Below are 27,503 nucleotides of genomic sequence, written 5' to 3'. Positions count from 1 at the left end.
AGGAGACGGCAGTGCTATTTAGATCTGCATTCTGGTTCCCAAGATAAAAGTCTCATTCCTAAGAGTCAAAGCATACATGAGAGAGTTGCAAATATGGTCCTCGTAGGTGGGAGTAATTTGATGTCTGAGCTGGAGCTGAATGATGAAGCTGGGTCTTTATTATAACACCTGCTACGTTCCAAACAGGAGAAAAAGCTTGTGAGGGTGGAGGCGAGAGCTGTGCTGCTGCCCTGGAAGAAGTCAGAGCTACAGGGTGCCCAGCACCTCACACCCTGACTCAGAGGGGTGACAAATCCCTCATCTCATTGCCAGCAACAGCAGGGTCCTACCTGGGGAGGGCCACAGGCCACTGTCCGCATGCTGCTGGGCTGGGTGTCACACTGCTACTGGGTGTACCCTTGCATAAGGAAGGTGTAGGCTGTATCCAGGCTGGGTCACCCCTGAGCCAGGGATGTCCCTGCAGTTAAGGTGTGAAGCTGGCTGGCAGCCAGGTCTCGGGGCTGCTCCTGCACAGCAGCACAGGCGCAGGCTTTGTGCTTCTTTCCAGATGCAGCCACCTAAACCATCAGCTTGTTCCTGAGAGTGAATTTCAGCCCAAGATGCTTCCAGGGCGGTCAACGACAGGAGTAGCGCTCCTATGTGGAGTTGCCCATGGCTAAGCTGGGAACCTGCTGAGCTAGACAAGCGCTTCCAACAGGAGAAACCATTAACAGAGGCAAGATGTAACCCAATGCTACCAGACATGCACTCAGAGTAACCTCCATAGCTCAATTAACTATATTATGTATATACCTATAATTAATTTAATTTAACTGAGGTTTTCTTCCCTGTGTTGTATGCCTACTGTATCAACCTCTCAAACTTATTGTTGTGTATATAATTAAATCAAATGTATGTACAGTACCCACATATACTTAGTCACTGCAGACACCAGGGAGAGTATTATTTTGTTGTATTTGGCTCATACTTCTGGCTTAACAGAGGGGGTAACTTCACTGAAATCAGTTATGCTACATTAGTCCAAAACCAGAGCAAAGCCCAGCATTTATAAATTATTTGCAATAGAAGCATGATAATTTCTGTAGTGCCACGTCCTGAAGATGGATGTGATTTGCTACAGCTGCCTTCCCAGTCTCCCACTAGTAAACAATGAAATAAAAATAGGAATACCCTCTTTTTTTTTTGGGGGGGGGGGGGGGCAGGGGGTTGTTTTGTTTTTATAATTCAGCGATATCAGAAATTACAAAAGATTCTTTTGCCTCACAATGCTGTATAGGAGCCTTCCCCTGTATATGCTAAACAGGAATAATTGGTCGATGTTAAGATGCAAACGCTCAAGAGGTATGTCTTTAACTTGTGCTGTACTTAGTGTCAGGATGGTACTTCACTACTTGTGAGGGTCCCCGCCTTCATCTTTTATTGACTGTACATTCTACATTTTTATTGTTAATAGCCCATACGGTGAAAGAAACAGGTGAATGATTTCACTCTGACTTGCTTTTATTAATTCCAAATTATGGATCAAGTCACAATGATGGCCCTGGTGATTTATAAATTGCAATTTTTACTTCTGCTAGTTGGAAACCATCAGATGCCAGCCTGAGCAGCTGTGTAGCCTGAGCATCAGTTAGCACCGGTGAGCAACATGTGCATGGATGTGTGAAACGGCCCATCTCTGGGCAGGCGAGTTAATTGAATACCAGCGCAAGAGATACTGGAGCTGCTTTCTGCGAGTTGCACGTTAAGTTATTAGTTTCCCAGTGGTGGAAAACAGACTATCACTGAGAGATCTGAAATCCAAAGAATAGATTTTATTGCAGAGCTTAGAAGGCTGCTTAAAGAGAAGCAGAGACAGACACAAGGGATATGTGTCTGACAGTTCTGATGCTTCTGAAGTGAGCCTGAAAAAAGAGGAAGAAAACCAAAGTGATGAAGAGAACAGCAATTCAGGATCCAAGCAAGAGCTTACAGCAGTCACAGGGACAGAAGAGGAGAGCCCTCTTCTGGGTTATGCTCTCTTTGGAAAGCCCCAGCCAAGGCCTTCATTCAAGTTTTGATTCTCTATCGCAAACTGATTGCCTCTGACACCCCCCGGGAAGGAGCTTGCATTGATGTGAATGCGGGCTGTTGCCCAGCATCACGGATGCATTGCTACTTTGGATTAAGTGAAAGACTTTCTCGGTTCTGTTGCCCTCTGCATTGACGTGTCAGGGGTAGGAGGATTTCCTCCTGAAATTCAGGGGATGTATGACCCTTATGTTGGTTGTATGTGTATGACGACTGAACCATTCAGCTCTCAGACAGATGTCACTTGTTTGTGGCTTTGCAGCTCTCACAATCTATCTGCTAACAACAAAAATATTCCAATTATTTGGAATGGTGACATCATCCACACAGTTGGCCCAGAGCCAACATCAGCACTCCTACAAAAGAGACAGTTATTTCTTGTTAAGCATTAACATATTCTTCATACTGACCACAGTTTGCATCAGCTGAGCTGCAGCATGGCGAGGCCACTGGGAAGCAGTAACATTTGCAGTAACAAAGCTGCTCAGCAGGCGCATCCCTCAGTTCACTAGGCGGAGTCTGAAATGATGTATCTGCTCACCCTGAAAAAGCCTGGAAAAAGCAGATAGGTATCTAAAACATTCTGAAAAGCCTCCAGTCGTGGTGCGTTTTTCGGTGTAATAAAACCTTGTTGCATTAATTACCTAATAGTGAAATTATCCCACTCTGCTAGAGGCAGATTTCTTGCTGAAGTGAGAACAAGTATAGTATTTCAAGGTAAAATACGATAGTTGAGTGTCTCAGAGGGTAGAAGCGGCAGGGCTGCGCTCAAAACGGACACTAATTCTCTGCCATTTCCCTATTCAGGCCTGGTAAAACCCATCATATCTGTCATTTGAATTTTAGGCCACAATGAAAGGAATCTTGTAAAGCCCTCTAGCTCAAGAACGCTGCACATTTAAAGCAGTAATTCACACAGGGGCCATGATCCTTTTGCAGCATCAGTTTATTGCAGACAGACTGCTGGGAGGGAAAGCAGTGTCATTACCTGGGACCACAGCAGCAGCAGGTACCTGGGGTCCTGCTCATGCCGGCAAACAGTGCTGCCACACTGCTGAGGTGGTTTATGTCTGTGGGATGCCTTAAGTCAAGAAACCACCAGAGAACGGACTGGGACCAAGTCCTGCTTAAAATGAATTTGTCAAGATCCATCCAAATCCTATGTAGATACCACTAGAGTTGTTTGTCAGGTTCCTTGAAGTAAGCAAGATGAAGGACCTTTCCATGAACTAGTGCGGAGTTGGTCCCTGCAGAATCTTCCATAGAGGGTTAGAAAAGAAATCCTGAACTGTTTTGATTTCCCATAAAAGACAGGAAGCAAACTGGCAATGTAAGTGCCTACGAAGGCAAACAAAGAACTGAAATAGGCCTTTCTTCTGTCCTTTCCACTTGATGATGAAGGCCTGAAAGACTCTAAATTGGTGTGTTTTGTTCTAAGGCTTTAATTCTTTCTCCATTAGGACTGCTGGAAGACTTTCTGGACAGACAGAAAAGGGGTCAGTATGTATCAGAGACAGTAGGAAACCTGCAGATTGGTCTGTGTGGGATGTTTAGATCTCGGTGATAGATAACCTGTTATGTTGTGCTCCGTAGTCTGGACACTGCACACATTTCTTCCAGGACAGGACCACAAGCAAATGTCCAGCTCAGCCTGTACCAATGCACGAATGAGCTTGAATTATTTGCAGTCAATTGACACCAGTTGAATACTTCTGTGTTTCCATGTTTATGACTTGTGTAGACAAATCCAAAAAGGGAAGTGATTTTGAGTCTGATTCTTAAAAGCTTTTTTGCTTGATTTTCTTAACAGCTGTTTCATCCCAACAGTTGGGAGAAACCCACTTTTTCATAGGGAATCTGTAAGGATCTTTCAGTTGGAGGATGAAGCAATTTCCCATCTACATTTCCTGCTGTTTTTCCACGAGATCAATGAATAGTTCTTCCTGATATTTTAAAAGTTAGGAAAACAAGAAGCAGTAAATGGCAAGTTAAGGACAAGTAAGCCAACCTGGAGTTAGCTTTGTCAGCAAAGTCTGGTTTTTTCCCCCATGTTTCCAGATGAATGTAGCAGTTGGCTGCATTTTGGCACATCTCATCTAGTCCCCACACTTGCAGAGCCCTCTCCAGCACACAGAATCCATCATCCATTGGGTCAGAAAAGGATGTAAGCTGGCTGAGCTTCAAAATCATCTGCTCATGAGACAAGCTGGCCCAGGGATGGAGGGAAGGAAATTCCAATACCTGCTGGGAGATGGGGTGCTGGCTCGCTGCTCGGAGGAGCCGGGCTCAGCTGCAGTCCTGCCTGGCCACTCTCCCACCACCCTTCCAGCCCGGCCGAAACCACTCAGCCCCACAAAGATGTGTGGGCAAGTGAGCCGTGAGGAAGTAATGGCTGTTGCTGAAAAAATATAATGTCGATGCTTGGGGAGCCTTCCTTCCTCTTGACATGTGACGTGTCAACTGATGTTGCATCTAACCTAGCAGTGGCAAGAGCTGGAGGGAAATACTGTCTCCTCTTGCCTTCCCTGTCGGCAGCACCTGTGCTGCGCAAGGGAAGGCAAAGGCGTAGCTGGAAACGGCACTTGGCTTTAATTTAACTGAAAAGTAGGTTTGTCCATCTCCTTCAGAGCCAAGAGCCCTTCATGCCTCCGACCGAACCCAGGGCCGTCCCTCGCACGAGACCGTCACGCCAGCCCTTGGGCAGCGGTGTCTGGCTAACGCCTGCAGCCGGCGATGGGCGATCTCTCCCCTCCGCCCCCAGCCCGTGCAGCTTCGCATGCGGAACTCGTTAGACATCGCCCCGTGCTTGATCTTTAAACATAAGCCATGAGTCAGCATGGGCCATGGAAAACATACCAGTGGGGAGTGCCCTTCATGGGGAGCGGCCAGCGCGGGGCCTGCGCTGCCCAGGGGTGCAGGCCGGGGCCCACAGCGACCCCGCAGCCCCCCGGCAGCGCTCGCTCCTCCGGAACGGGGCCAGGGTTGCGGGAGAAGGGATCTACGTCTGTGTGTGATCGGTATATTGGCAATGCAGTAACTGAAGTTCTGTTGTAACTGTACCTATAGTCAGTACAATGTACGTTGTCACGGTGAGTACAACGAATGTTACCGGGTGCACGCCGCCAGCCCGCCCCTGCGCGTGCTCCGGGCACAGGCCTCGCCCGGGCCGGGGGCGCGGGCCCTTTAAGTGGGGCCCGCCCTCCCGCGACGCCTTCCAGCGCTGACCTCTCAACCAACCTCGCTCCACCGCTCTTGGCCGCCGCCCATTGGTCAGACGGCGCTGAGGATCCCGCCTTTCGCCACTTCTAGCCAATGGGAGGAGAGCTGGGGGAGAGTCGGGGTTAGGTTGGTGCGTGTGGCCGATGGCCGGCGAGCGGCGGGTCAGTGCAGGGGGGCTGGGGACGGGGCCCGCCACGGGGGACAGGCCTCGGCCGCTCCTGGGGGCGCGGGGTCTGAGGGGCGAGGGGCAGGGCCCACTCACCGTGGACCGGGTCCCGTGTTCCTGGGACGCTGAGGGGAGCGGGGTCCCCGGGTGCCTGAGGCGCTGAGGGGAGCGGGGTCCCCCCTGAGGCGCTGAGGGGAGCTGGACGCCGGGTGCCTGAGGCGCTGAGGGGGGCGGCGGGTGCGTGAGGCGCTGGGGGGAGCGGCGCCCTGGCACGGGGTTGATGCGAGCGACGGGCCGACCCCCGGAGGCCGAGTGAGGCTCCGGGCGGGCCGCGGCCTGAGGAGGCCCCCGAGCCCGCAGCCGGGGTGCCCCTCTGCCCTGCCGAAGCGGGGGGGGGGGGGGTCGGGCCCGGGCCGCCCTGTGGTTGCTGGCACCCGGTTCGGTGCGGGGCAGGAGCCAGGCCCTCACCCCGCCTGGCTGACCCCAGGGTGCTAGGGTAGGGGTGGCCAGAGCCGGGCTGGAGAAAAGTGGCCCTCCCTGGGGAGAAGCAGGCAGTGTGTCAGGGGAGCACCTTCTGAGGAGGCCGCCTGGCTTACAGCTTCAAAGGCAGAGGTGTCCCACCGGACTGCCCAGGGAGAAACTAGTCTTAAATTTTAAGCTCTTCTAGCACAGCTGTGAGCCTGCGGTGTGGGGATGATGTGCTCAGTACTAATGAGATGCCATAAAATGGTAGTGGTTTCACCATGAGAATCCTGTATGGGTAAGTTGAGAATACTAGGGTCAATGGAGTTCCCTGACAACGTGGTGGTTTTTTACCTATACCTGACCCTGACAACAGATTGTGGAATTGAGGATTGAAGGGGCTGGGGGAGGGCGGGGGGGGGGAAGTAAATTCCAAATGAGTTGCAGCTGTAGGTCTAGCAGTAATTAGAACAAAGTGCTCGGGCAGGTTCTGGTCTCATTTGTACAAGAGTCATTCAGGTGGACTAGTTGTTCAGGTGGAAGTTAAGTGTAGGTTCACCTGTCCTTTTCTTTTTTTTTTAAAAAAAACCACATTTCCCTGAAATTAAAATGTGGATTCAAAGTGTAGAAAATTAAGTACTTCTGGAAAGGATCATGATATAAAGGACAATTTTGGTCAGTTTTTAATGCATATTGGTAGGAGAGCTGATACGGTCCCATGGATTTTTTTTTACCCTAATTAAAGATACTTTGCTCAAGTGACTCTGCTGCCTTTTTTTATGAAATTACAGAAAGTAACATTTAAGATATATAGCAAAGTAGTGTTATGTAGTGGTTTGTCCACAGGTAGACAAAAAAAGGTTTGAAAATAATATACCCATTGTTGAAGTTTGTGTACATAACCTTTTAATATTTCTGTCATTGCTGTTAGAATGGCATCTTTTGGATATGTCCCTGAGAAGGTCTGGGTAGAAGGAGAGTTTTGTGTGTGTGCGCACACATGCAACTACTGTGCTTTTGCCCATTCTCCCAAATCTTACATGCTAAGAAATAAACACTGGTATTAAGGAAATTCAAAATTTTTTGGGTTTTGTTTTCTGATTTTTTTCCAGGTGCTGGTATAAAAGATGAGGCTGAATGAGAGCCGGACAAGATCCTTCCAGGCTCCTGTCACCATCCATAATTACCCAGGCAGGCAGGTGTATGTGTTTCCCAATGGCCAGTCTGATTCGGAAGAGTCAGAGGAGGAACTCAATGTTATGGAATTGCGACCAAGAGGCAAGGAGCAGCAGCGATGCAGCACTTCTCAGGACAGAGCTGGAGATGTGGTACTTCTGGAACGAGAGATTACAGAGGATGATAATCTTAACAAGCTAGCCTTGCAGTATGGTTGTAAAGTAAGAGCTGTCTCTGGTTGGGTTTTATTACTTCAGAGGTGTTTTCTGTGTAGCTTAGCTTCCAGAAGGAAGGCACACTGTTTCCTAATACTTTTGGCACGGACAAGTGTTTGCTCTACGTATTTCGTGAATGGTCAATATCTGGGTAAAACTGAGCTGGAGAAAGGTATAAAAAAAAAAAAACCCAAAAAGATTTCTTCAGCTGACAGCTTAGGAAGGTGTTGTCAACCTCACACCCTGTGTGACCTGCTTTCCTGCTTAATTTGAGTGACTAAGTGCAGCGTAGCAGTTGTGATTTCTACTTGGTTATTTAAGCGCGGGCAAAAACTAAGAAGCTGAGTACAGAAGTGAGGGTCAGAGCCCTGCTCTCAAGGAGCATGCAGTTTTTGAAACAAGCTGAACAATACAAAGAAGTGTCACTCTGGTGTGGTCTGGTTTGGTTTTGGTTTGTTTTCATTTATTTCTCAAAAGGTATGAGTTTACATATTGCAAGGAAGGCCCGAGTCTTAACGGGTGGACTTGGAGAAGAAGAGGTGCTGAAGTTCAGGTCCCAGACTCCAGGTGCTGTCCGTGCGTATGGGTTTTCATTGTTGCTGTCCTACCCAGAAGCATGTGTGGTTCAGCCGTCTGCAGGCAGAAGGGAGCGCATGTGCACGGTGAATTTTCTCTGGAGCTGGAACATAGTACAAAATATGTTCCCTTTGTTCCAAAGCAGAGTGCTTGATAGAAAAACTGTTGAAAAGTTTAATTACCTGATCTGAATATTAGAAGTACCCCGTCGTTTAGCAGTTAAAGCTGTATTTTTAGAGCCTCCTTTATCTGCAAGCTAGACTGTGATTAAAAAGTTCCGTGATGCAAACAATTGGACAGTGACCTGAATGGGGATAATGATACAGTACTGGCTCAACCGCTGCAATACTATTGCAGTCTGTCTTGCTTAACAACACAACAGCTGTGTGGTGCAGCTGAAGCAAGAGGGCTTAAAGGAATTGCGACAATTCCTCTCCTCCCCTCCCATTCCCTTAGAAACAAAAACAAAACAAAAAAGAAATCCTTCTAGGTTCTGCTGACAAGCCTGATGCGTGTGAAGAAGCAAGTCTGGTAGGTCTTGAATAGGCCTTGATTGGCACCAGCAAAGCCTGAGAACTCGGCTGCAGCGGTTGACTTCATAGTTGTGACTGTATGCACATCTCTAAGCTGCAGCAATTGTGTTGTTCTTGCCACTTATGCAGAATCCCAGCAGTTCAGTGAACTCCAAGGAGGAAGATTCTAAACAACTCCTTTGGTTTATGGCATGAAAAATCCTGCTGTTCCCCCTGTACAGTAACTCAGGAGGACTCGGGCCTGTCCCAGCCGTGGCTGTTCAGCTGCCTTCTCTGCTGCCTGGCTCCTGGAGCCTTTCAGCCCTCGCAGGTACAGGTGGATTTACTCTGCCTGGCCTGCCCAAGGCAGCTGGCCTGCCCAAGGCAGCTGGCCTTGTCTGGTGGGGAAAGCAAACTAATGGGGAAGGACTAGGTAGTCAGTGTTCTCCTCCCACAGGAAAAAAACTGTCCTGCTGCCTCCCTCTCTCCCAGAAGGGGTATTTCTGACCTGCTCTGGTTAAATTGAAGGGGTACAGAAGTCCTTATTGGAGATTCATGTATTTGTCTGTTTACAGACTGGCACTGATCAATTTTCATGTATTGTTATTTTGCTTGCACAAGATTCGTAGCCACAAATACATGCAACTGTGTTTAAAAAAAATCCAGGAAGAGCTTCTTGAAATCAGTAAGAACTTGCTGTTCGTTTTGGAATGGTCAGGGTCGACTTGAGGGTGGGAGTATTGAGACAGTGCAACAAACAGCTTTGTGTGCGCTACAGATAAATTGGCAGAGATGCAAAGCACTTCAAAATTATCATTTTTACTCTTGACCATTTATAGTCCTGGCCTGCTTTTGGCATTGTTCTTAGCTGGGACAAGAGGAGCTCACTGCAGCCAAAAAAATTAGTACAGAAAATAAGCCTAAATGGCTTGTGCAGCTTGCATGCTTCCCATCAGCTTTGTTTGTTGTTTCTGCGTGAGTGCTGCTCCACTTTCTGTTTCTAGAGCCTTAGCACAACATTACCATGTTTCATTGGAGACACTGCAGGGGATATTTACTATCCCGATAATTTGTTTCCATTGGAACAAAACCAAAAATTGAAGCACCACCTCAGTTAGGAGGCTTTGGGTGAGATTGTTATTTCATAACTAAATTATTTTGCAGGGTGTAAGTCCTGACGTTACACTGGGACAAGCTGTGAGGAGTCTGAACCGGCAACTGAGGATTCCTTTTGCCTCAGGGGCACCAGATTAGGAACTTGGTTAAAGGTCCCATTTTCAGATTTCTCAAGCTTTGCAGAGTAAGCGTGAGATTCAGGCATTCATCTCTACCTTTCAGCAGAGTCTGGCTTTCTGGCTGCCATGTGGCAGACTTGCCACCTTTCAGGGACTGCACGGTAGATGAGCTCGATGTGTGGTTCCCTGTCAGCGTGTATGGGCTGGAAGATCTGATGCCAGAGGCAGCTCCTCTCTCCCCTAGGAAGTCCCTGCAGGGCAGCAGGGATGGCTGTTCCCTTGACACCTCTGTGCTGCTGGGGGGTGGCACCCCGCCCTGCTCCTGGCAGCAGCGCAGCCTGCAAGTAGTCCTGAACACGTGTTGGCAATGGGGAGGGAGATGTTCAGGCTCCCTTCTGGTGTATTCATGTGTTGTCCTTTAAAAGGAGATCTTTGCCCTGAACTATCAGTGGTGTTAGCGCTGATGGCACTTACACGCTTGCTTAGGAAGTGCTTTCTTGGTTTCTTATTTTTAGTTCCCCTGTTTCATTGGTAGCCTGAGGCTTGTGAGTGTGCAGTGAATGCAGTTTGTACAGTAATTTACTAGATTTCTAAAAGAACAAATTAAAACTTTCTGCAAAAGTGCAGTCCTCGTTCTGTCTCTCTTGTGTATGATCTGTCAGAGGTGGTTAACCTGTTCATGTTGCCTTTCTCTTTGGTTTGGGGTCTTGCTGTTCTCTTTGGTTTGTGTCCTCCAGCCTTTCCTTCGAGGTTCTTCCATGTCTCTTTGGATGCTTTGGAGAGCTCCTTGCACATGCTGACAGTCCATTTTATTTGACAGAGGATTCAGGGCAACTGAGAAGTTCATGTACTTACTTATTAGGTGGTTGTGAGTGGACACTGTATTAAGCTGTCTTCTCTTCATTTAACATTAAACAGAGAAACTCTGCCTTGTCTCTGTCTCTTCTTTAATACCAGCTGTCCTTGTGACTTATGCTGTACATATGGTGTGTTCTTTCTTGCTCTTACTGCTATTGGCATCCCCAAGCTGGGTGGGAATACCGGTCACAGATGGGAGCCCTCCACACGAACCACCAAAGATGATCACAGATGCACGGAGATTATTGCCTGAAGCTACCTTCAGCAGGAGCCTGTACCAACTGTGGAGAAATGAGCTGTGGGGAGCTGCTGTCATGCAGGAGAGGGGTGGTGCTTGGGAACAAGAGCGAGGGATGCTCATGCCTGTGTGGGAGAGATGCTCGCCTGCTCTCTTCCAGGCTGTGATCTTGCTTTGCAGGCTGCAGTGTGCTCTGAAGACAGAGCTCTGTTCATTCCAAAATCACTTTCTGAGCACGGGGGAGGGTTTTGCTTGCTTGTACTGGTGTTGTCCTCTCACCTTAAACACTTGAGTGTTATTCAAGGTATGAAAACTGTTTTAAAAAGGAACATGTTCTGAAGGCTTTTCTTGCCTTAACTTGGATTAGAAAGTAGGTGAGCGAACGGTAAAGAAAGCAAAAGGGAAGAAAAACAGTGCTAAGCAAAATACAGCGTATGAGAGAGACGGGAGCGCTAGAGCAGGTTATACACGGGTTTAATAGGGGACTGTCTCTATCCTGCAGGACCTGGAAGGTCCCCGCAACAGCCGGGACGTCTCTGCAAAACACTAAACCACTTGCAGCCAGGGCTTGCTTCTGTTTCCTGACGGCTGCTTGCAACACTAGTTCTGTAGCTCCTTCCTGCTTCGGTAGTGGGTTGCCCTACACTAATACTCGTGTCCTTTTTGGGTTCTGTAGGTTGCAGATATCAAACGCGTCAACAACTTCATCCGGGAGCAGGACTTGTATGCACTGAAGTCCATCAAGATCCCCGTGAAGCCCCATGGGCTGTTAACGGAGAACGGCAGAGAGCTAAAGCCGCTCCCAACTGCGCCCTCCCAGACCGGCCTGACGGTTTTGGACTTGCCAGAGCCTGATGACGGTGTGAGCAGCTCTGCTGACGGCAGGCACCTGAGCGACTACTTCAGGGGGATTGACAAGAACATTCAGGACGCAGTGCAGGCGGAGGTCCAGCTAAACACAGAGTACTGCATGGAAGCGCTGGAGAGGCCGCCGCCTGAGTTGGGGAAGCAGGAGACCAGTAATGGTGCGGACTGTGGAATCCAGTGGTGGAACGCAGTTTTTATTATGCTCCTGATAGGAATTGTCCTGCCAGTATTTTATATCATCTATTTTAAAACACAAGGCCTGGTGGCCCATACCTCCAACACTATGCTAACCTCAGATATTTCAACAGATGGATTGGAAGGGAAATTACCACAAAGCTCAGCTGTAGAAAAAAAATCCTAAAGGGGAGCAGCAGCCAAACAGCCTGTCCTCCCAGCACTGAAGCCCGTACGTCAGTGACTGACTCGAGTGCATTCAGGGGCATAACAATACAGAGTATTTTTATAAGTAGCTGATGTTGTAATCCCAAACTTGACTGAAAGTGAGGTGAGGTGATTTTTACAGAAAAATAAGGATGCTTTGTTGCTTGTAAATATCATCAGGCAGGTGGCTTAACATTCATGAACTCTTGTTGAGGGAAAGTATTTTGTAGCAATTCACTCATCTTGATTGCTTCAGGTATTTATGGCTTGTCTGAAGCAGATCCTTTGCTGCTGAGATGAAGAGTGCAGTATTAATGTGATGGGAAAGCTGGGGGCTGGTGGTGGTTTGAGAAAATGCTTCATGCTTAGAGTAGAAGCGGGGATTCTTCTTTTTCTCCAAACTGTCATTTTTATCTTTTTCAGACTGTGGCAGTTTTGGCATACTTAAGCCTAAGATGGCGGTGACTTCTAGTGTGTCACACTAAGTGTGCCACGGCAGGAGGATGCTGGCAGCACCTCACCTTTTCGTCCTTTTGGGCAGGTGTTTAAGCTGTGTTTATTAGGGTGCTTCAAGCCCACCGCTGTGAAGGGTGAGCCCAGACCTCTTCCCCTCGATGCAGTCTTCAGAGACTTCTCTTGAAATCCAGTGTCTCTGCAGGCAGAGCTCAGTGCAGAATCGTGCTTTCGCCAGGGTGCTGCTTGTCCAGGGCCAATACGTCAGTGCGACCACGGGTGGCCAGAGAGCACTGGAGGAGGAGGTGAGAGTAGGGTTCGGCCTGTGGTATGCGCCTCTGAAAGGCTCGTTTGCTGGGGGGAGGTCTAGCTGGTGTTAAGGTTTTTTTAAAAGTAATAATAATCCATAATGGTGCATCTCAAACACTCGGTTCCAGTCATGGACTTGAGTTTCCTTGTTTGTTGTCTTCACCTGAGAGTGTTGCCAAATGGCGTTTAATTGCAAGGTCCAGGAAGGAATCCTTCAGAGGGTGGGGCTGGGAGGCTGCAGAGCGTTAAACGTTTTGGTGAACTGCTGACGTTTGCGTAGGGAAGTCCAGTGATGCGTCAGTGGCTCGAGGTGTCCTGGGATGTCGGTCAGCCTGAGGCCCATGTGGTTTGGGCTGAGTCAATCAACGCTACGTGCTAGAAGTGAGCAGAAGCTGAGGCCTGGGGGAGGGAGCTTTGCTGCAGAGAAGAATTTGCCTCTGAAATTTAATTCAGGGACTGCGGGCAGAGGTAATGGCTGTCCTAGAGCCACCTGCCAAGGCGTTTGGGAGCGTGGTGGTGTGAAACTCGGCCAGGGACGGGGTGAGGCCCAATGGCGACAGCAGCCAGCTGAGAGCGGCGTGCCATTGTGGTGAGGGCCCCGGCCCGTTCCTGGGCGCCTGGGGCTCTGCTGCCGCTCAGCCGGCAGCTGCCATCCGCCCCAGGCTGAGGGTAGAGCGCGTGGGCAGGTGGCTGAAGCCATCGCTCGCTCGCACTGCAGTGGCCCTTCTGCCCCACACACTGGCGTCCCCGCTGCCTACAGAAAGCACAGGGCCCTGCCCCACGCAGCCGGCCTGCCCCACCAGCGGGGCCGCAGCCTGGCCAGAGCCGCCTTTTGCGAGGCCAGGGCAGTGCTGCCTCGGGATTTGGGAGGGGCTGGTTTGGTTTCTGGGGGGTCTTGTTGCTTGTGGCTTTGTGAGCGAAGGTGGCGCAGGGCGAGAGCTGTGGCACAAGCTCCTGTCGTACAGCTGCGCCCACCTCCTGGCCTGCGGACGAGCACCCGCATGGGACAGGGAAAAAGGGACTGAGGTGGCTCCAGGGCCGTGAGGCACAGCTGGCCAAGCAGGCGGAGCCAGAGCCAGGCGATGGTGTAATGACACCCTGTGTTTTCTGCACCCATCAAAAATAGTACTCAGGAAAGCCTGGGGGAACCTAATTTTGTAAACGAGGTCTCTAAAGTATCTTGTACTGAACAAAAATTTCTATTTTTCTTCTATGAAGGAAATGTATCTTTGTTTGGGGTGGGGGGGGCATTATTACATTTTTAAATAAAGCAAAATTAAATAAAAGCACTAGGAGCACCACCTACCCCCGGCTTGTGCTTTTTTGTTACCACAGGGAGACTCCGCTGTCGCGCAGCTGAGCACTTCCCCTGGAAAGCCGAGCGCCTTGCCGCACGCCCACCCCACACCAGACGGAGCGGAAGCTGGGAACACCTTTCTCTGCAGGGACTTTTCTCAGGTGAAAGATGCTCCGGCGCCCCACAGTACGCGTGGGGGCAGCGCCGGTTCAGTGTGGCCGGTTTCAAAGTGCAGAGCTGTGGCCTCTGAGGCAGAGTGGCACTGGGAGCGGGGCCCTGCCGCTGGGCCCTCAGCCACCTCACCGCGTCCCTGCACTCATCCCGCTGCCTGGCCTGCTGCAGCGCTTGCGGCAAGCACCAGAAGCCGCGGCAGCAAAGGCAGTGGAGCGGGGCAGGCAGAGAAGGTCTGGCCTTCAGCTGACCCGCTGGATTTACCCGGGGCGTTCTGCAGATGCCTGGAAGTGTTCTGTAGTAAGGTTCTTACAGAGCGTTGGTTCAGAACGGGAACGGAGCCAGTGTATGGAGCCCCCAAAATCCGTGTTGGTTAGAAGAACCGTAAAGCTGGTACTGCACAAGGGAACTCAACGAGTGTTTCAGGTACCTGGCGAGGGGGCAAAAGATGGGCGAACGCAACAGGAACACGGGCCGTGCAAATACGAGAGAGGCTGGAGTACACAGTAAAAGCCAGTATCTTTACTTTAGTGAATGCAGGATACAAATATTTTACAACAACCTCTAGCATTTTCTTAACCATTTGATAAAAAGTTCACTAGAATATTTATTGTATATTGAAGAAAAAACAACACATTCAGGGAAAAAAATTGAGATTAACTTATTTTTTTCTTAAAAGATTCGTCTCAAGGATGGCAACAAAGTCCAGCTTGTGCCGCCAAACGGCTTATCATCATTAAACCGTGAACAGCTTCTTTGTGAACTGTTGACTACAAACATTTACCAAATACATAAATCTCTTTTAAAAAAGCCATTTTAAATATAGCAAAGCAGTGTTCTCTTGCACAGCAAAGTGAAGAAAGTTTCTACTAAGATTTAAATGTTTACATTTGTTAAGTCTTTCTTTCACATTCTAATTTAACTTCTTCCCATGATCAATTGTTAGGAGTTATTTTGTTCCTTATTTACTATGTATTTCTTGTGCGCACAGTAATTCGCAAGTTTCTGATGCATTAGTGTCCTTTAAGTGAAAGGAAAGGCTAAAGCATTTGTCTCTGACGAATCCCTGATAACGTGTATTTTTAAATACTATAGTGAGAGCTCGAAGATGGAGAGGTGATTTGTCACAACAGAGATAAAAATCTTAAATCATTCAGACCTGAATGGGTTCAGACTAGGATTGGATCCACTTGCAACTTCATTCAGTATTGTTAATTTAAAAAAGTATCTTTTTACCTGTTGAAATACCTGTGCTATGTCATTATTTCATTTTTATAAAACATTTTTACAATTCCTAAAAAAGTATGTTCCAAAGTTAGGTGCTTGTTATTAAAAATCAGGATTCCCATTTATTCAACGGCATGAGTCTGGCCCCGATGCCGCAGGGCTGTGGAAAGGCTTGTTCTGCCGAGTCCGCTGGAGGGTCTGGGGCAACGTGAACAGTCCCGTGAGCAGTTCTTAAGAACCCATCATTTATTTGTTGGTCGGTTTTTTTTAGCTCATCGGTGCAATTTCAATACAAACTCTAACCCTTACGTAGCTTTTTTCTTTAAGAAAACAGTAATAGTACTGTTTAAAAACCTGCATAGAAATAAAGACTATTGAGATACAGTCAGCAAAGCCATCTTATAAGGCACACAAGAAAATAGACAGTAAATGTGAATGCAGAACTCCCACTCAGATGTACAGCAAAGTTCATATATGTGCATAAATAATGAAAAAATCACATAGCTTTTCAGAGCATGAACAGGTTCTCTGAGGTGGTAAGTGAATTCGGTCGCTGCGGGAATAGTTGCCATGAGGAGGAGTCGCCCTTCCCTCTGCGGCTGTGACCCAGGAACTGCCCCCAGGAGATGGAGGGCGAGGCTGGAACGGGACCTGCGTGTCTTGTAAAGGCGCCGTGACAGCAGGCGAGGGGGCTGGGCTGGCGGTACGGACTGCAGCAAGGGGCTGAGCAGAGGGCCGTCCCCCCTTGGCTTTCCAATTCTCACACTTCTTGGTTACAGTATCAAGTGATAGTTATTTTTAAATTAAAAAAAAAATTAAAGCCCAAGCAAAAATTTAATAAATACCAGGGATAACTTTAAAGGACTTTGGATAATACAAGAGCAGTGTAGTTTCTTCCCCCAGAACCAGAACCAGCAGTCAGCTGTAGTCATCTCTGTTAATTTAGTCCCCAGCACAAACGCCCGCCGCCGGTGTGTGGGGCGAGCAGAGGGCAGGGCAAGGGCCTGGAGTCTGATCAGGCCAGAGCGCTCCCTCCGCGCCCCCGGCCACCGCGCCGGGCTGGCCTGAGCCGGCTCCGCGTCTGGCTCTGACACCGCTGCTCACACCCGCCTTCTGCCCCAGCACGGGGCTGGCGTGGGCCAGGCCTAGGAGCGACGGGGGGAGCTGGTGCTGCCCCACTGCCTTCCTCCTCCTCCTCCTCCTCCTCGCTGGGACACAGCCAGACTGCGCAAGGGACATCACCCACCCAACCGCGTCCACAATCAAACCGTCCCCCAGCCTGCTCGGGCAGCACAAAGGGGCTCCGCGTTCCTCGCTGCCTGTGACGGAAGCGGCAAACGCAGGGCCGAGGCTCAGGCTTTTATCCCAAACCACTTACCAACTTAAAAAACCTCCCGTGCTCATCTGATATGTGTTGGTTCCCTATCATGAGAAATTAGGTCAAGTTTTTCCACTTTTTTTTTTTTTTTCCTCCTCAGAAGAGGCAGCTTTAAAATGATGCCTTAAAATGTGTTGTAACAGATTTTTTATATTTATGCAGGATGAACTTAACACCGGATTTTTTTTTTTTGCCACTTTGCTATTTATATACATATATATAAAATGTATAATGAAGCTTAACCATACAGCACAGAGATTACAATTTAACGGCACACATTCACCACCAGTGAGGGGGACGACCCCTTTATACACCCTCTGAAAAATCTGGATAATAATATTAATAATAATTAAAATCCAAAGAAAGTACAGTATATTTAACAAAATAGTAAATATTAAACAGTGAATACTCTACTTAATAAGGACCTCGCCTTTTTTCAAGTTGGCGTCAATCCACAAAAATATACTTTTTAATCTGGTGAACGTACAATACATAGGTACTTACACCAAAGGTGATAATATATTTAGGATGCTATATACACAAAGAGTTTGGCTCAAATTTAAATTTACATATAAGTGTTCATGGCTTATTTTTCCCCCAAGGTTCCGCCTGCAAGTTTTTCCTTTTCATCTTTGAAAGCAAAAACTAGAAAGTCAAAATAAGATAAAACTATACTCTACAAAAAAGCTACAACATACAGCTTTGGCTTATATAAATAATTCATAGCAGAATGTGTTCAAAAGTACTGTATATAACTTTATATATAGTCTTCAATTCATTAGGGTATTGTTTTCTTTAATATAAAATATACATGAGCTAAAATCCGTTTCTATATTTTTCAAAGGTATGAACGTAAAAACAAATTTGTCAAACATATTCCAATTATAACTTAATATATTAATTTTATTTTGTTAACGTTCTATTTTCTAGGCTAATATTTTCTGAATATTTCATGCGAGTTCTCTATGTCTCTCTTTCACTCGTTAAAAAAATCACTTCTTTGACCCAATACACTATTTTTTTTTGCACGTGCAAAACAGGGTTTTTGTTTTTGTGGTTTTTTATTTTATTTATTTCTTATAGCATCAGCCCTTCTCCATGCACCCTCTGCAATAGAGACCCATGCCAGGTTGGGTAATATAAAGGTCATTTTATGTACAGTATTGCTTTCTTCTTCCTGCTTTTCTACTGCTCTGCTGCTACAAAGCATTATTTCTTAACTACAAGTAACCATACAGCTTGAATAAAACACACAGGGACATTACTACAGGCGAGCCCTCTTGGTTTCTGCAATCTAGTGTGGTAGGATTATAATGCGGGTACAACGTTTCTTTGCAAAACAGGTTATATTATTAAAACAACAAGTCCAGGTAAGTGCCAGACTAGATCAATACCTATAGGATTGTTCTGTTACGTTTTACCATGGGACATCTGCAGCTATACAAGAAGTTTGTCATAAGTGCCTGATGATTTTGTGTATGCTACACACACTAGCACATATATATGCATGTGAAGATATATATATGCACGTATGTATATACATATAAATATACTTATGTCCTTATTTATAAATTTAGATATGTCAGGACAGTTCATTTTGAGAACACAAAACTGGAGAGGCAACACTGCGAGTTTATGTCACCCACGTGTCCATCCTCATTCGTTTTACCGACGGACTCTCTCTATCTTCTGCATTCGGCGGCCTTCCCAGCACGACAGGTGAATGGAAATCGCTCCGCGGGTCTTCCCGGTCGCTGCCATCATAGGAGCTGCTGGAGCTGCTGAGGCTGTCAACAGGAGAGCGACCCATCTCCTGCCGCGACTGCTGCTGCTGCTGCTGCTGCTGCGGTGGCTGTGGCTGCGGCTGCGGCTGCTGCTGCGGGAACCCAGAGGGAGTTACACGGTCCCGGGGAGGTGAAATTGGTTCAGATTTTATGTTGATGTTTTGGTTGGTATTAATGGATAAATTTGAACCCTGAGATAGCTGGCTGCCAGTACTGGGAAAAAGAAAACCAAAAGGCAGAAATAAGAAAACACACAAAAGGAAAAGCAAGTGACAATTCACATTTTTGTGGTCTCGTGGTTTGACACCCTCAAAATGAGTATGTAAATAAATGCAACTTACTGAGGTATAGAAACAAAGTTGAAAAAAGCATTAATTAAAAGGCCTGAACTGCATTTAGACGTTAAGAACAAACAGAAACATTTCCCATTCCCAAACATTTCAGGTGCTTCCTCTGTAAGCAGCTGGGCGGGCAGGGACACCGCTTGAGCACTGAACCGACAGAAGGGACGCACAACACTAAACACAAACGCTTCCGCAACCGAGGAGCAAACCTGAAAGGCAACGCGCTGTCTCCAGCACACAGAAATTAAAATGGTCCCGTGCTACACGTTCCCTGGTGCCGACCGCGCAGCCTGAAGCGGCAGAAGCTCCCGCGCGGTGCAGCACTGCAGCGCTGCTGGCTGTACTTACACGAGAGAGCTGAGGGCTGCTGGGCCGAGATGGTGCTGTTGCCAGGCGGATACCTGCCCCAAGGACAGCATGCCGGGGGAGTTAAATCCCTGCAAGGCAGACAGGTCTGCACTAGTCAAGGAGTAATCTAAGAGGGAAAAACAAGTAAGCGAGAAAGCAGTTTATAGATTTGTATGTATGTATAAACACATGAAGATGTATGCGATACATGCGCACACACACGCAAATGTAAAGGCCTTCTGCCCAAAACCAGTAAGGGCAAGTGACCCAAAGGAGTCCAGATGTGTAAACTATGAAGCCTGGGTGCAGTCCTCCTAACTTCACAAGGAGCGTAACAGGACTTAAGCCCCCAAATGATTAACGTCCTTTCTCGTTTGGCACTTTCTGCTTTCAATTCCTACACGGTGCCATCTCGTATAGCTTCCTCGAAACCCATTTATGCATTGTGCAAACCCACTGATGCATTTGTGTGTGTATATAATTTTTATATATATATAAATAATACATGCATCTTACAGTAAGACAAGTATTTGCAAAGATTTTTGTCTGTATGGAAATCCCAAAACGAAAGAAAAAGGGAAGAATGCACGCAAGTCACTGAAGGGACTGGTGTTTCTCGCACAGAGTTTATGCCGCTGTCCCGGCTCTGGTTCAGTCCCCGCGTGGGAGCAGCGGCCGGTGGGACAAGGCGCAGGTACCACCTTGCTGGCTCACGGTACGAGGCAGCTCACAGCCCCACGGCCTCTGTGGGGAGCCAGCCCGTGGGGCAGGGGCTGCCTACGGCACCGTGCGAGCCAAGTCACTGCAGCTGGCAGCCCCAGCGACCCCTCTGTCCACTCGTTTGTGCAGTCCTACTGTCACGCTCCGCATTTTCCCTCTCCCCACAATAGTTTCACTCCTTATTTTGTATCTGATTAAAAAATGTCATCTCTGTATCAAATAAACAAAAGAAACCTCTTTGTTTAAGGCAAAAAGTATAATTATTTAGAAATACAACTTACATGGATAATGGAAGACACAATATATTCCTAATCAACAGTCAGCGACTGGCTGTTATTTGGCTCTGCTGTAAAGCTTAGGCAGTTCTCACATCATTCACAGAGGTGCAGTTATTTTCACTTTATCATTATCACTCATGCTTCTCTTTCACGTTTTAAAACAAAGCCACAGACACTTCTCTGCTTTTGATTATCCTGTAGTACAGCTTGCTTAAAATAATTTCTAGTCTCTTGAGAATGCAACATAATGCTAGCAGCCAAACTCATCTCATACTGCCAGCAGGTGAACCAAAAACTGCTTAAGAGGGTTTGTGTTTGGTTGGGGTTTGATCTTCTCCCTTTGGGGAGGGGTGGGTGTGTGGTGGGGGGGGGTGTGTTCAGCGGGGTTTTTTTAGCATTGTCCTAAAATGACACCACCGTTATGATTTATCACTCTTGAGATCAAACTTTCTTGAACAATTTCCCCATTCCCATCCACCAGCTTGTTTGCTGTGGATCACTCCCAGGCTTCCCTTTCAACAGCCTGCAAGGTCAGGAGAGCCGGTGCCAGCAGCAGCCAGCCCCCCACCCGCACCGCTGCCAGAGCCTTCCCCCAGGCCTGGGGAACCCCAGCTCACCCAGCAGGTGAAGCTACTTCAGCTGCCCTTGGCGTGCTCTTTCATTCCTTCTCCGCTGACACCTACTGGAACTCTAGAATACCCTCACAAGTATTCCTGAACAGATTCCGAAAGATTTCTCCTAAGCTGATGGATCCAAAGCCCTTTTTACAAGACTAAAACAACCCCAAAAACATACAGCCCTCCCCTGACCCGGCCACCGCTCAGCCTTCAAAGCAGCCAGACGCAGGGCAGCCTGCAAGTGCGGTACATGCAAACGCACGCGATGGACGTGCTGTTGTGCCAAGCGGATCTCTGGAAGAGCTGACCTGAAGAAAACACTTACAGGAGTGCAGTTTCCATGTATTTTTTTCTTTGCAATTACAGCTTTTATGATAACAGACAATTAACTTCTTTAGACAGAACACGTCTGATGCCAGGGGGGTGAGGAGATACTTTTCCAAAGAACGCGCATGCCACCACACGATTAGCTGCATTATCGTCCCCCTAAATAATCCCATACCGCGGGCAGTAAAAGCAGGACACCGATTTCTGTACGTGAGTGACCGGATGCGAGATGGAAAAGCCGTACGGACGGAAGAGCAGCTTCCACACGATGGAAGCCGTTACTGCCGGGACCCTGGCAACGGGGTACCTTTGAAGTTTGCGCCTTTGCAAAATAACTGACCTAAAGCCAGCAATAAAATTTATGGCTACATACGCTCTGCTGAAATGCAAGTTAATATTTAACTGATCTCTTGTGGGGTTTTTTCAGTATTTTATAAAAATGCCTAGCCTGTTTTAGAACGAGTAACTGTTTGTTCTGGCCCTTCCTCCAGTAATCTGCAGAAAGAATACTTCTCCAGCAAAACAACCTAGATAATAACATAGTTCTGCAAAACCGGTAGCCAACATTTTAATTAAGGATCTAAGAGCTGAATCTATCCCCTCTAGCCCTGAAAAACAACCCTATCAATCCAGAAAAGCAATTTAGGTATCTAAATTTTATCTTAGTCCTTGAACTGCACAACTGAAATTGCTACGTAAGTGGTGACTACCCTGAGAACACCCAGATGACAATTGGCTTCAACGTCAAATTTCTTTTTGCAACCACCCTGAAAGGCTCAATCTAATAGAAACGATTTTAAAGTGTCTGAAAAATATTAAAGGCTAAAAGCTTTTCACAAGTTACTGCATTATCACAAGGAAATAGGCTGGTTTTTAAAATAATATCGCAACGATAACAGCACTTGTCCATTGCATAGGACACCAGTTTCAACTGTCTTTGCTGCTTCCTGAGATCTGAGTTGCAGCCACTCATCTTTTTGATGTTTTAAGCTTGTTTTAGCCGTCACCTTGGAGGTTATTTTCTGGATGTGGGACACAGGCAACACTGCTTCCTGAAACGTCAGACTGCATGAAAGGCTGAAGGGATTTGTTAGGTGACAGGCAAAACGCAACGTTGAGTCCTCTAAGCAGGGCCCAGAACTACCTGTAACAGCCATTACACGCAATATATAAACCATCTTTGTGGCAAGTATCAAACCAACATCCCTGTGCCCAGAAAATTCATATTTAAACTTACAATCCAAGTCACCAAGCTCAATTCTTCACTCCACTTGTGTTCCTGTTACTGCAACCCCATCTTCTCCCTCATTCATTTCTTTAGACTTTAACCCCCCTCAGGGCAGTGATTATTTGCAGAAGTGTTCAGCAATTCAGTTGGGCGCTACCACAGTATAAATATTTACTGTTGCTGATGACTAAATTGTCCCTCCCGAAGTGCGAACCCCACGCCTGCCGTACTGCCCGGGGCAGCGCCTCCCAGGCAAGCCAACCCAGAACGCGGCTGAGGGGCAGTAAAGGGCAGCTGAGCGGCACATTAATACAAAAAGATGCAAATACAAAAAGAGGTGAGTTTTCTGGCTAGAAGACGGCTACAAGTCTAAATTAAAAACTGTAGTGAAGACTTTCAAAGCTAAAAAAAGTGAAGAAATGTATAAAAGCCCATCTTTTTTTGGGGAGGAAATTATGACGGATGGATGGCTGCTCTATCTGTTCCATCTGCCAACATTACAGACACCTGATGGTGTCCTGCCCTGCAGAAAATGAAGATTACAAAACCTCTGTATCACTCGGTTTTGGCCATTTTCTACAAACCTTGAAGGTTTTTAATTTGTCCTGACCTTTGCACAACAGTAAGAACATTAGGTCACTGACAAGAGACCAGCGCAGCGTTTTTGACCCTTTCTTTAACACGTTATCACAGAGATGCCACCAGCATCGCTGACGGGCTCAGCTTCGGGCAGCAGCAGCAGATGCAGCTTGAGGCTGGCTGAAACGCGCGCTGACACTGCTCCTGATCCCATCTTAGAGAAGCCACCCCTGCAGCACGCCTGTGTGTCCACCCCGCCACCAAAACCTTGCCACCTTACCCCAACGCAATGGCTCCTTAAGGAAAAGCATTTTATCCCCCCCCAGTATGCCCTCCACTGCCTTGCAGGGTCTTGAGCACCTTGTGCCTGCCAGCGACCCGCGGAAGACTGTACAGGCTGAGGGAAGAGATGCTCCTGGGGAACCTCCTCTACTGGAAGGAGGCACGGGTCTTCCTAAGCGCCACAGAAAGGAGAGCACACTGCCCCAGGCCCTCCTGCCTGGCCAGGGCTGACCAGCTACACACGGAAGCTCGCTAGTGTAGCTCCGTTCCCGAGAGCGATCACTGCAGAAGGGAGCAACAAGATACATGGGTTTTTTAAAGGATCTGAAAGCCTAAGAATAAGACTTGAACATTGCCAGCAGTGGTCCCCAATTCAGAAATTCCTGTTTTAACAAATTACAGCACTTATATTTCAACGTTTTAACTGGACTTCATCTAAAAAGAACAGCAAACTGGGGAATTACTACCATTGTTTCCCTTTTCAGTTTTAACTAATCGCTATTTCATCTGACTTAGAAAATTTATTGACACTTATCTGCCATGTAGTTTCTCTGCAGGTGCATTTGAAAATTAAACTATGCATCACAGATCAATGGTAATCAAGCTGACGCCATCAAGGTGGCAGCCTTTCGATGAAATGATTACAAAAATTCCTTCACTGATTACATACGGGGTCTGCAACAAATGAAGAACCTTGAGATTGAAGTCAAAATTATCCTTATTGTTAGGGAGATAAAAGTAGGAGGCACCACATCATGAACTACTTTCCAAACCAGCAAATTAATTATCGCTTATATTACCAAATTCCTCGCATCATACCCATCTTGGATAAGATAACAGTCGTAAGGTCCTTCAGGTAACAGGCTCACAATGGCGGAACGCTGGCAGCGCCTTCCTTGGAGTCCCCACCTCGCTCTCGAGGCAGCTACTGACGGGAAGCCCTACCTGCGCTTTTCCGTACATCGGAAGTGCCAGCAGAATCCAATTCCCTCCTGCCGCCGGAGCTGAGCGGGGCGGATCGAAAGGGACAGCATGCTCTGGAGTACCAACTACGGCTTAAATGTGAGGCGTGCCAGTTCTCAGACGGAGAGCTTGAACACTACTGCTGTAAGCGATGCCTTTCTCTGTGCCTCTGCATTCTGCTGCGTGCAACCTGACTGACTGAAAGCTTCTCCCTGATGTAAGTCTCAACATTTACACATTTTACAAGTCAAAGGCTCATTTTTGATGAATAAGAGCCTTCATTTGAACTGAATAGGAAAATAAAGTGAAGTGTCACAGAAATGCTAATTTTCTGGGCTTACGAATCACAAAAGCCTTGTACACCTGACAAATCAAGCCACTTATTAAAAACAACGCTTACCAGTGTTGTAGGCAGTAGGCATGGCCGAATACACCAGTCCCTGCGGAGGCAAGCTTGGAGTTGTCACAGACACCACAGGGGTAGCAAGAGGCTGTGTAGACTGAGAACTACTTATCCTTTGGGTATTCTAAAATGATTAAAAATAACATGTCTTGTTATATCAGTTAAAATAATGAAAAAAAAAATAATCAAGTGCTAATATTAAAATAGCATTCAATTAACATGTGTTTCTTTGCTTTAGTTACGAATACATTCTTTTTGTCAGGATAGATTTTCTAAACAAGCCAAAACATTTCAAGACAACCAAAATGATCCTGGCAAACTGAAACGAAAATTTAATTAAGACTCACTGATCCACTTCCTGTGCATGCAGATTTCAACGGGGTTAGAGTCGTAGGACATAAAAATAAATGCAGTTTCTTAGGGATATACACTACAATTCTCAGAAGTTCTTAAGTGATTTAAGAGTTTTTAGCCTTAATTTTTAAAGGGGTTTTAGTGCAGATGGTGAGGTACAGTTCCACCAGAAAAGAGTCTCCCACTTCCCTGTTGTTCATCCAGTTTTCAAAATTTTAGCTGCCAGTTTTGACACTGTGCTGACTACACCTGTCCTGAAAGGAACACAGAGATCTTCTAAATTTGTGTTGATAAGACTTCAGTGATAAAATAATCTTGCTGTTCCCATGGTTCCTGAGAAACCGAGAGAGTACTTGTTATAATGCAGATACGTTTCAAAGCAAATGACATTTGAGCTCACACAGAGCAACTGTGCTTTTTTACAAGAAAAATTGCTAAACTAGATTGTCTCAGATTATCCGACTGTAGGCACAATGTGGCTTTTTAAGCAACAGTCTTTCTTTCCCATACACCAGGACGAACATCTGTAGCAAACCTATCACTCACATTAAGCACTTTACCCAAATTTGATGTTTGGAAAACCTTGTATTAAATGCCGTGGTGAGTACCACCAGACAGCAAAGCTGCTCTGTCACAGAATGTACTGCTCTTCATGAAGGCAACTGAAATCTCTCTTCAAAATATGTAGTTCAACGCCATTTAGCCATGCCAGATACTGTCAAGAACAGGAAACGCCACATTTTTCAGTTTTAAACAACAGATACTTAGTTTTACCTGTAGAAGTCTCAAAAATTCTAGAGGTGTAGAACACTCTACACCCTGCATTTCTACATTCCTACAGAACCATTCTGATTAAGGGAGCTGGATTTCAAACTGCTGAAAATAGGTTTTTAAAGCAAGCCTCTCTCTCTGAAAAAAAAAAAATATTTGCTACAAAAGTAGCAGGTTTTCATCTCTTTGGTAGAGTTCCATTTCCTAGCTTTAAAAGACTGACGCTACTACCACTTTTTCCGTATTTTGGACAGGTATATAAGTATTTCAGTATCTGCAGCACTTAATTCTTTTTCTCCACTCTGATCTTGAGAGAGCGAGCACTATTAAAAATGCATGATTCCCTTTATAATAATGGGATGAGCAGGTACAGAAACAGGCCTGTAATCAATCTTAAGCTTAAACCTGTGAAGATGAATTGAAGGTTATCAATCTTTGGCTTCTATCTTTCCAATTTAAAGAAAAAAGTATACCACAGCTACCATAATAAAATTAACGACAACCTTCCACAGGCTACCAGCTTCTGATCCCTCTTTTGTCTGGCTGCTGTCGAAAGCCCACCTTTGAGCTTTGCAGGAATTTGGAGGCTCTTTGGCATTTGTTCAGCAGATCAAGTCACAGAGAAAGTCCCACCGATTTTCTGTGTAATTTATCCCTTTAAATCACTTACGTACCTCTGAAAATCTCTGCTAGACCAAGTTTATCTGGCATAAAGATATGTTATTAGAGCAGATTTTTGTGTCTGTCAGGAATTGACCTTTTTCCAAAGCTTTCTTGGATGGCAGCCTATAAAGTTGGGATTACGGTATAATGGAAAAGTTAAGAGGAGTATACTGGGAAACAATCCAGACCAAAGGATTTCCCCATGGGATTTTTATCCCCCCCCCCCCCCCCCCCCCTTTTTTTTTTTAAGTAACTAATAAAGGTGGTTTTCTGAGGTCATTTATTTGTGAATATAATTCCCAAACACTCGGCCACAGTGTCAGTAAGAAATATTTAGACGTGTCCAATATTCATTGTACGTGGAGATTCAGCCAAAGATTCATGACAAATTTCAGAACATTTTTTTTTAAAAAAAAACTGGTACTAATGATAGCAGTAACAGGAATTATTCAGCATCTGTATTTCATGCTATGCTACTTTTCGTATCTTTTTTCCCTATTCAGTCCTCAGCTCCAACCGTGCGGAATCAGCGTTCGCAGCCCTCGCCTGGAGCTGCTTGCTGCCGCTGGAATCAGCACAGCGAGCGACGGAACCCTGCAGGTGTACCTGCTTCGCCGCCTCCGAGGAAGCCACTGCTGCGCTTGTGCGCGCTCCCTGCCCTGCCAGGCCGGGCCCCGCCGCCACTAGATGTCCCACCTCCACACGGGACCCATCACCGCGGCGGCCAGCACTGCCATCTCTAGCAGGTACGGCCACCTTCATTCAAGGGCTTTAGCATTAATTCCGGTTGCAATGATACTTAAGTGTTTTTACGCTCAATTAGTGCTTTATTTCTTGCACTGGAAACCAGACACTTCTCTATTAAGGTGAGAAGAGCATGCATGACAGCTGTTCAGCTGCTCAACTAGCAAGTCATTCCAATAAACCTTCAAAACTTCACTACTGACTTCCAGAAATCACTTCCCCTTACTTCCGTAAATCTATTGCTCACGTTTAAAATAAAAAACAACCCACAGCATGCATTCAACAACAGAT

General features: G+C 46.8%; 2 protein-coding genes across 13 annotated transcripts in view; one reads left to right on the top strand and one right to left on the bottom strand.

Annotated features, from left to right (window-relative positions):
- Window positions 1–5,391: 5,391 nt before the first annotated feature.
- Window positions 5,392–14,614, top strand: LYSMD4 (LysM domain containing 4). Of its 4 annotated transcripts, none has more exons than XM_056344911.1 (4): window positions 5,392–5,447; window positions 7,027–7,311; window positions 11,401–11,749; window positions 14,070–14,614. In XM_056344911.1, exons 2-4 carry the CDS (start codon window positions 7,042–7,044, stop codon window positions 14,279–14,281), a joined length of 831 nt encoding a protein of 276 aa, XP_056200886.1. In that variant the 5' UTR covers window positions 5,392–5,447; window positions 7,027–7,041; the 3' UTR covers window positions 14,282–14,614. The 4 variants fall into 4 exon arrangements, with proteins under 4 accessions (XP_056200886.1, XP_056200887.1, XP_056200885.1 ...); XM_056344912.1 differs by having other exon boundaries at window positions 5,393–5,416; XM_056344910.1 differs by lacking the exon at window positions 5,392–5,447 and adding an exon at window positions 5,520–6,212.
- An 88-nt stretch (window positions 14,615–14,702) lies between these two features.
- MEF2A (myocyte enhancer factor 2A) overlaps window positions 14,703–27,503 on the bottom strand; it is a 92,896-nt gene continuing 80,095 nt past the window's right edge. For all 9 annotated transcript variants that reach the window (XM_056344908.1, XM_056344900.1, XM_056344902.1 and 6 more), the window contains 3 exons: window positions 24,678–24,804; window positions 19,284–19,410; window positions 14,703–18,804 (listed from right to left, as the gene is read on the bottom strand). In XM_056344908.1, the coding sequence (XP_056200883.1) occupies window positions 18,441–18,804; window positions 19,284–19,410; window positions 24,678–24,804 (618 nt within the window). In that variant the 3' untranslated portion in view covers window positions 14,703–18,440. The remainder of the gene's footprint in view (window positions 18,805–19,283; window positions 19,411–24,677; window positions 24,805–27,503) is intronic.

This window comes from Falco biarmicus, chromosome 7 (genome assembly GCF_023638135.1).
Source record: "Falco biarmicus isolate bFalBia1 chromosome 7, bFalBia1.pri, whole genome shotgun sequence".
Taxonomy (NCBI): Eukaryota; Metazoa; Chordata; class Aves; order Falconiformes; family Falconidae; genus Falco; species Falco biarmicus.
The sequence above is the reverse complement of the archived record's forward strand: the minus strand, read 5'-3'. Positions and strand labels throughout refer to the sequence as shown.

Bases quoted from the DNA above. Each gene is read 5' to 3' on its own strand.
- LYSMD4 (XM_056344911.1), top strand. From the start codon at position 7,042: ATGAGGCTGAATGAGAGCCGGACAAGATCCTTCCAGGCTCCTGTCACC. The intron at 7,312-11,400 runs GTAAGAGCTGTC...TGGGTTCTGTAG, and splicing joins CCTTGCAGTATGGTTGTAAA to GTTGCAGATATCAAACGCGT. The intron at 11,750-14,069 runs GTGCGGACTGTG...TTGTTACCACAG, and splicing joins GAAGCAGGAGACCAGTAATG to GGAGACTCCGCTGTCGCGCA.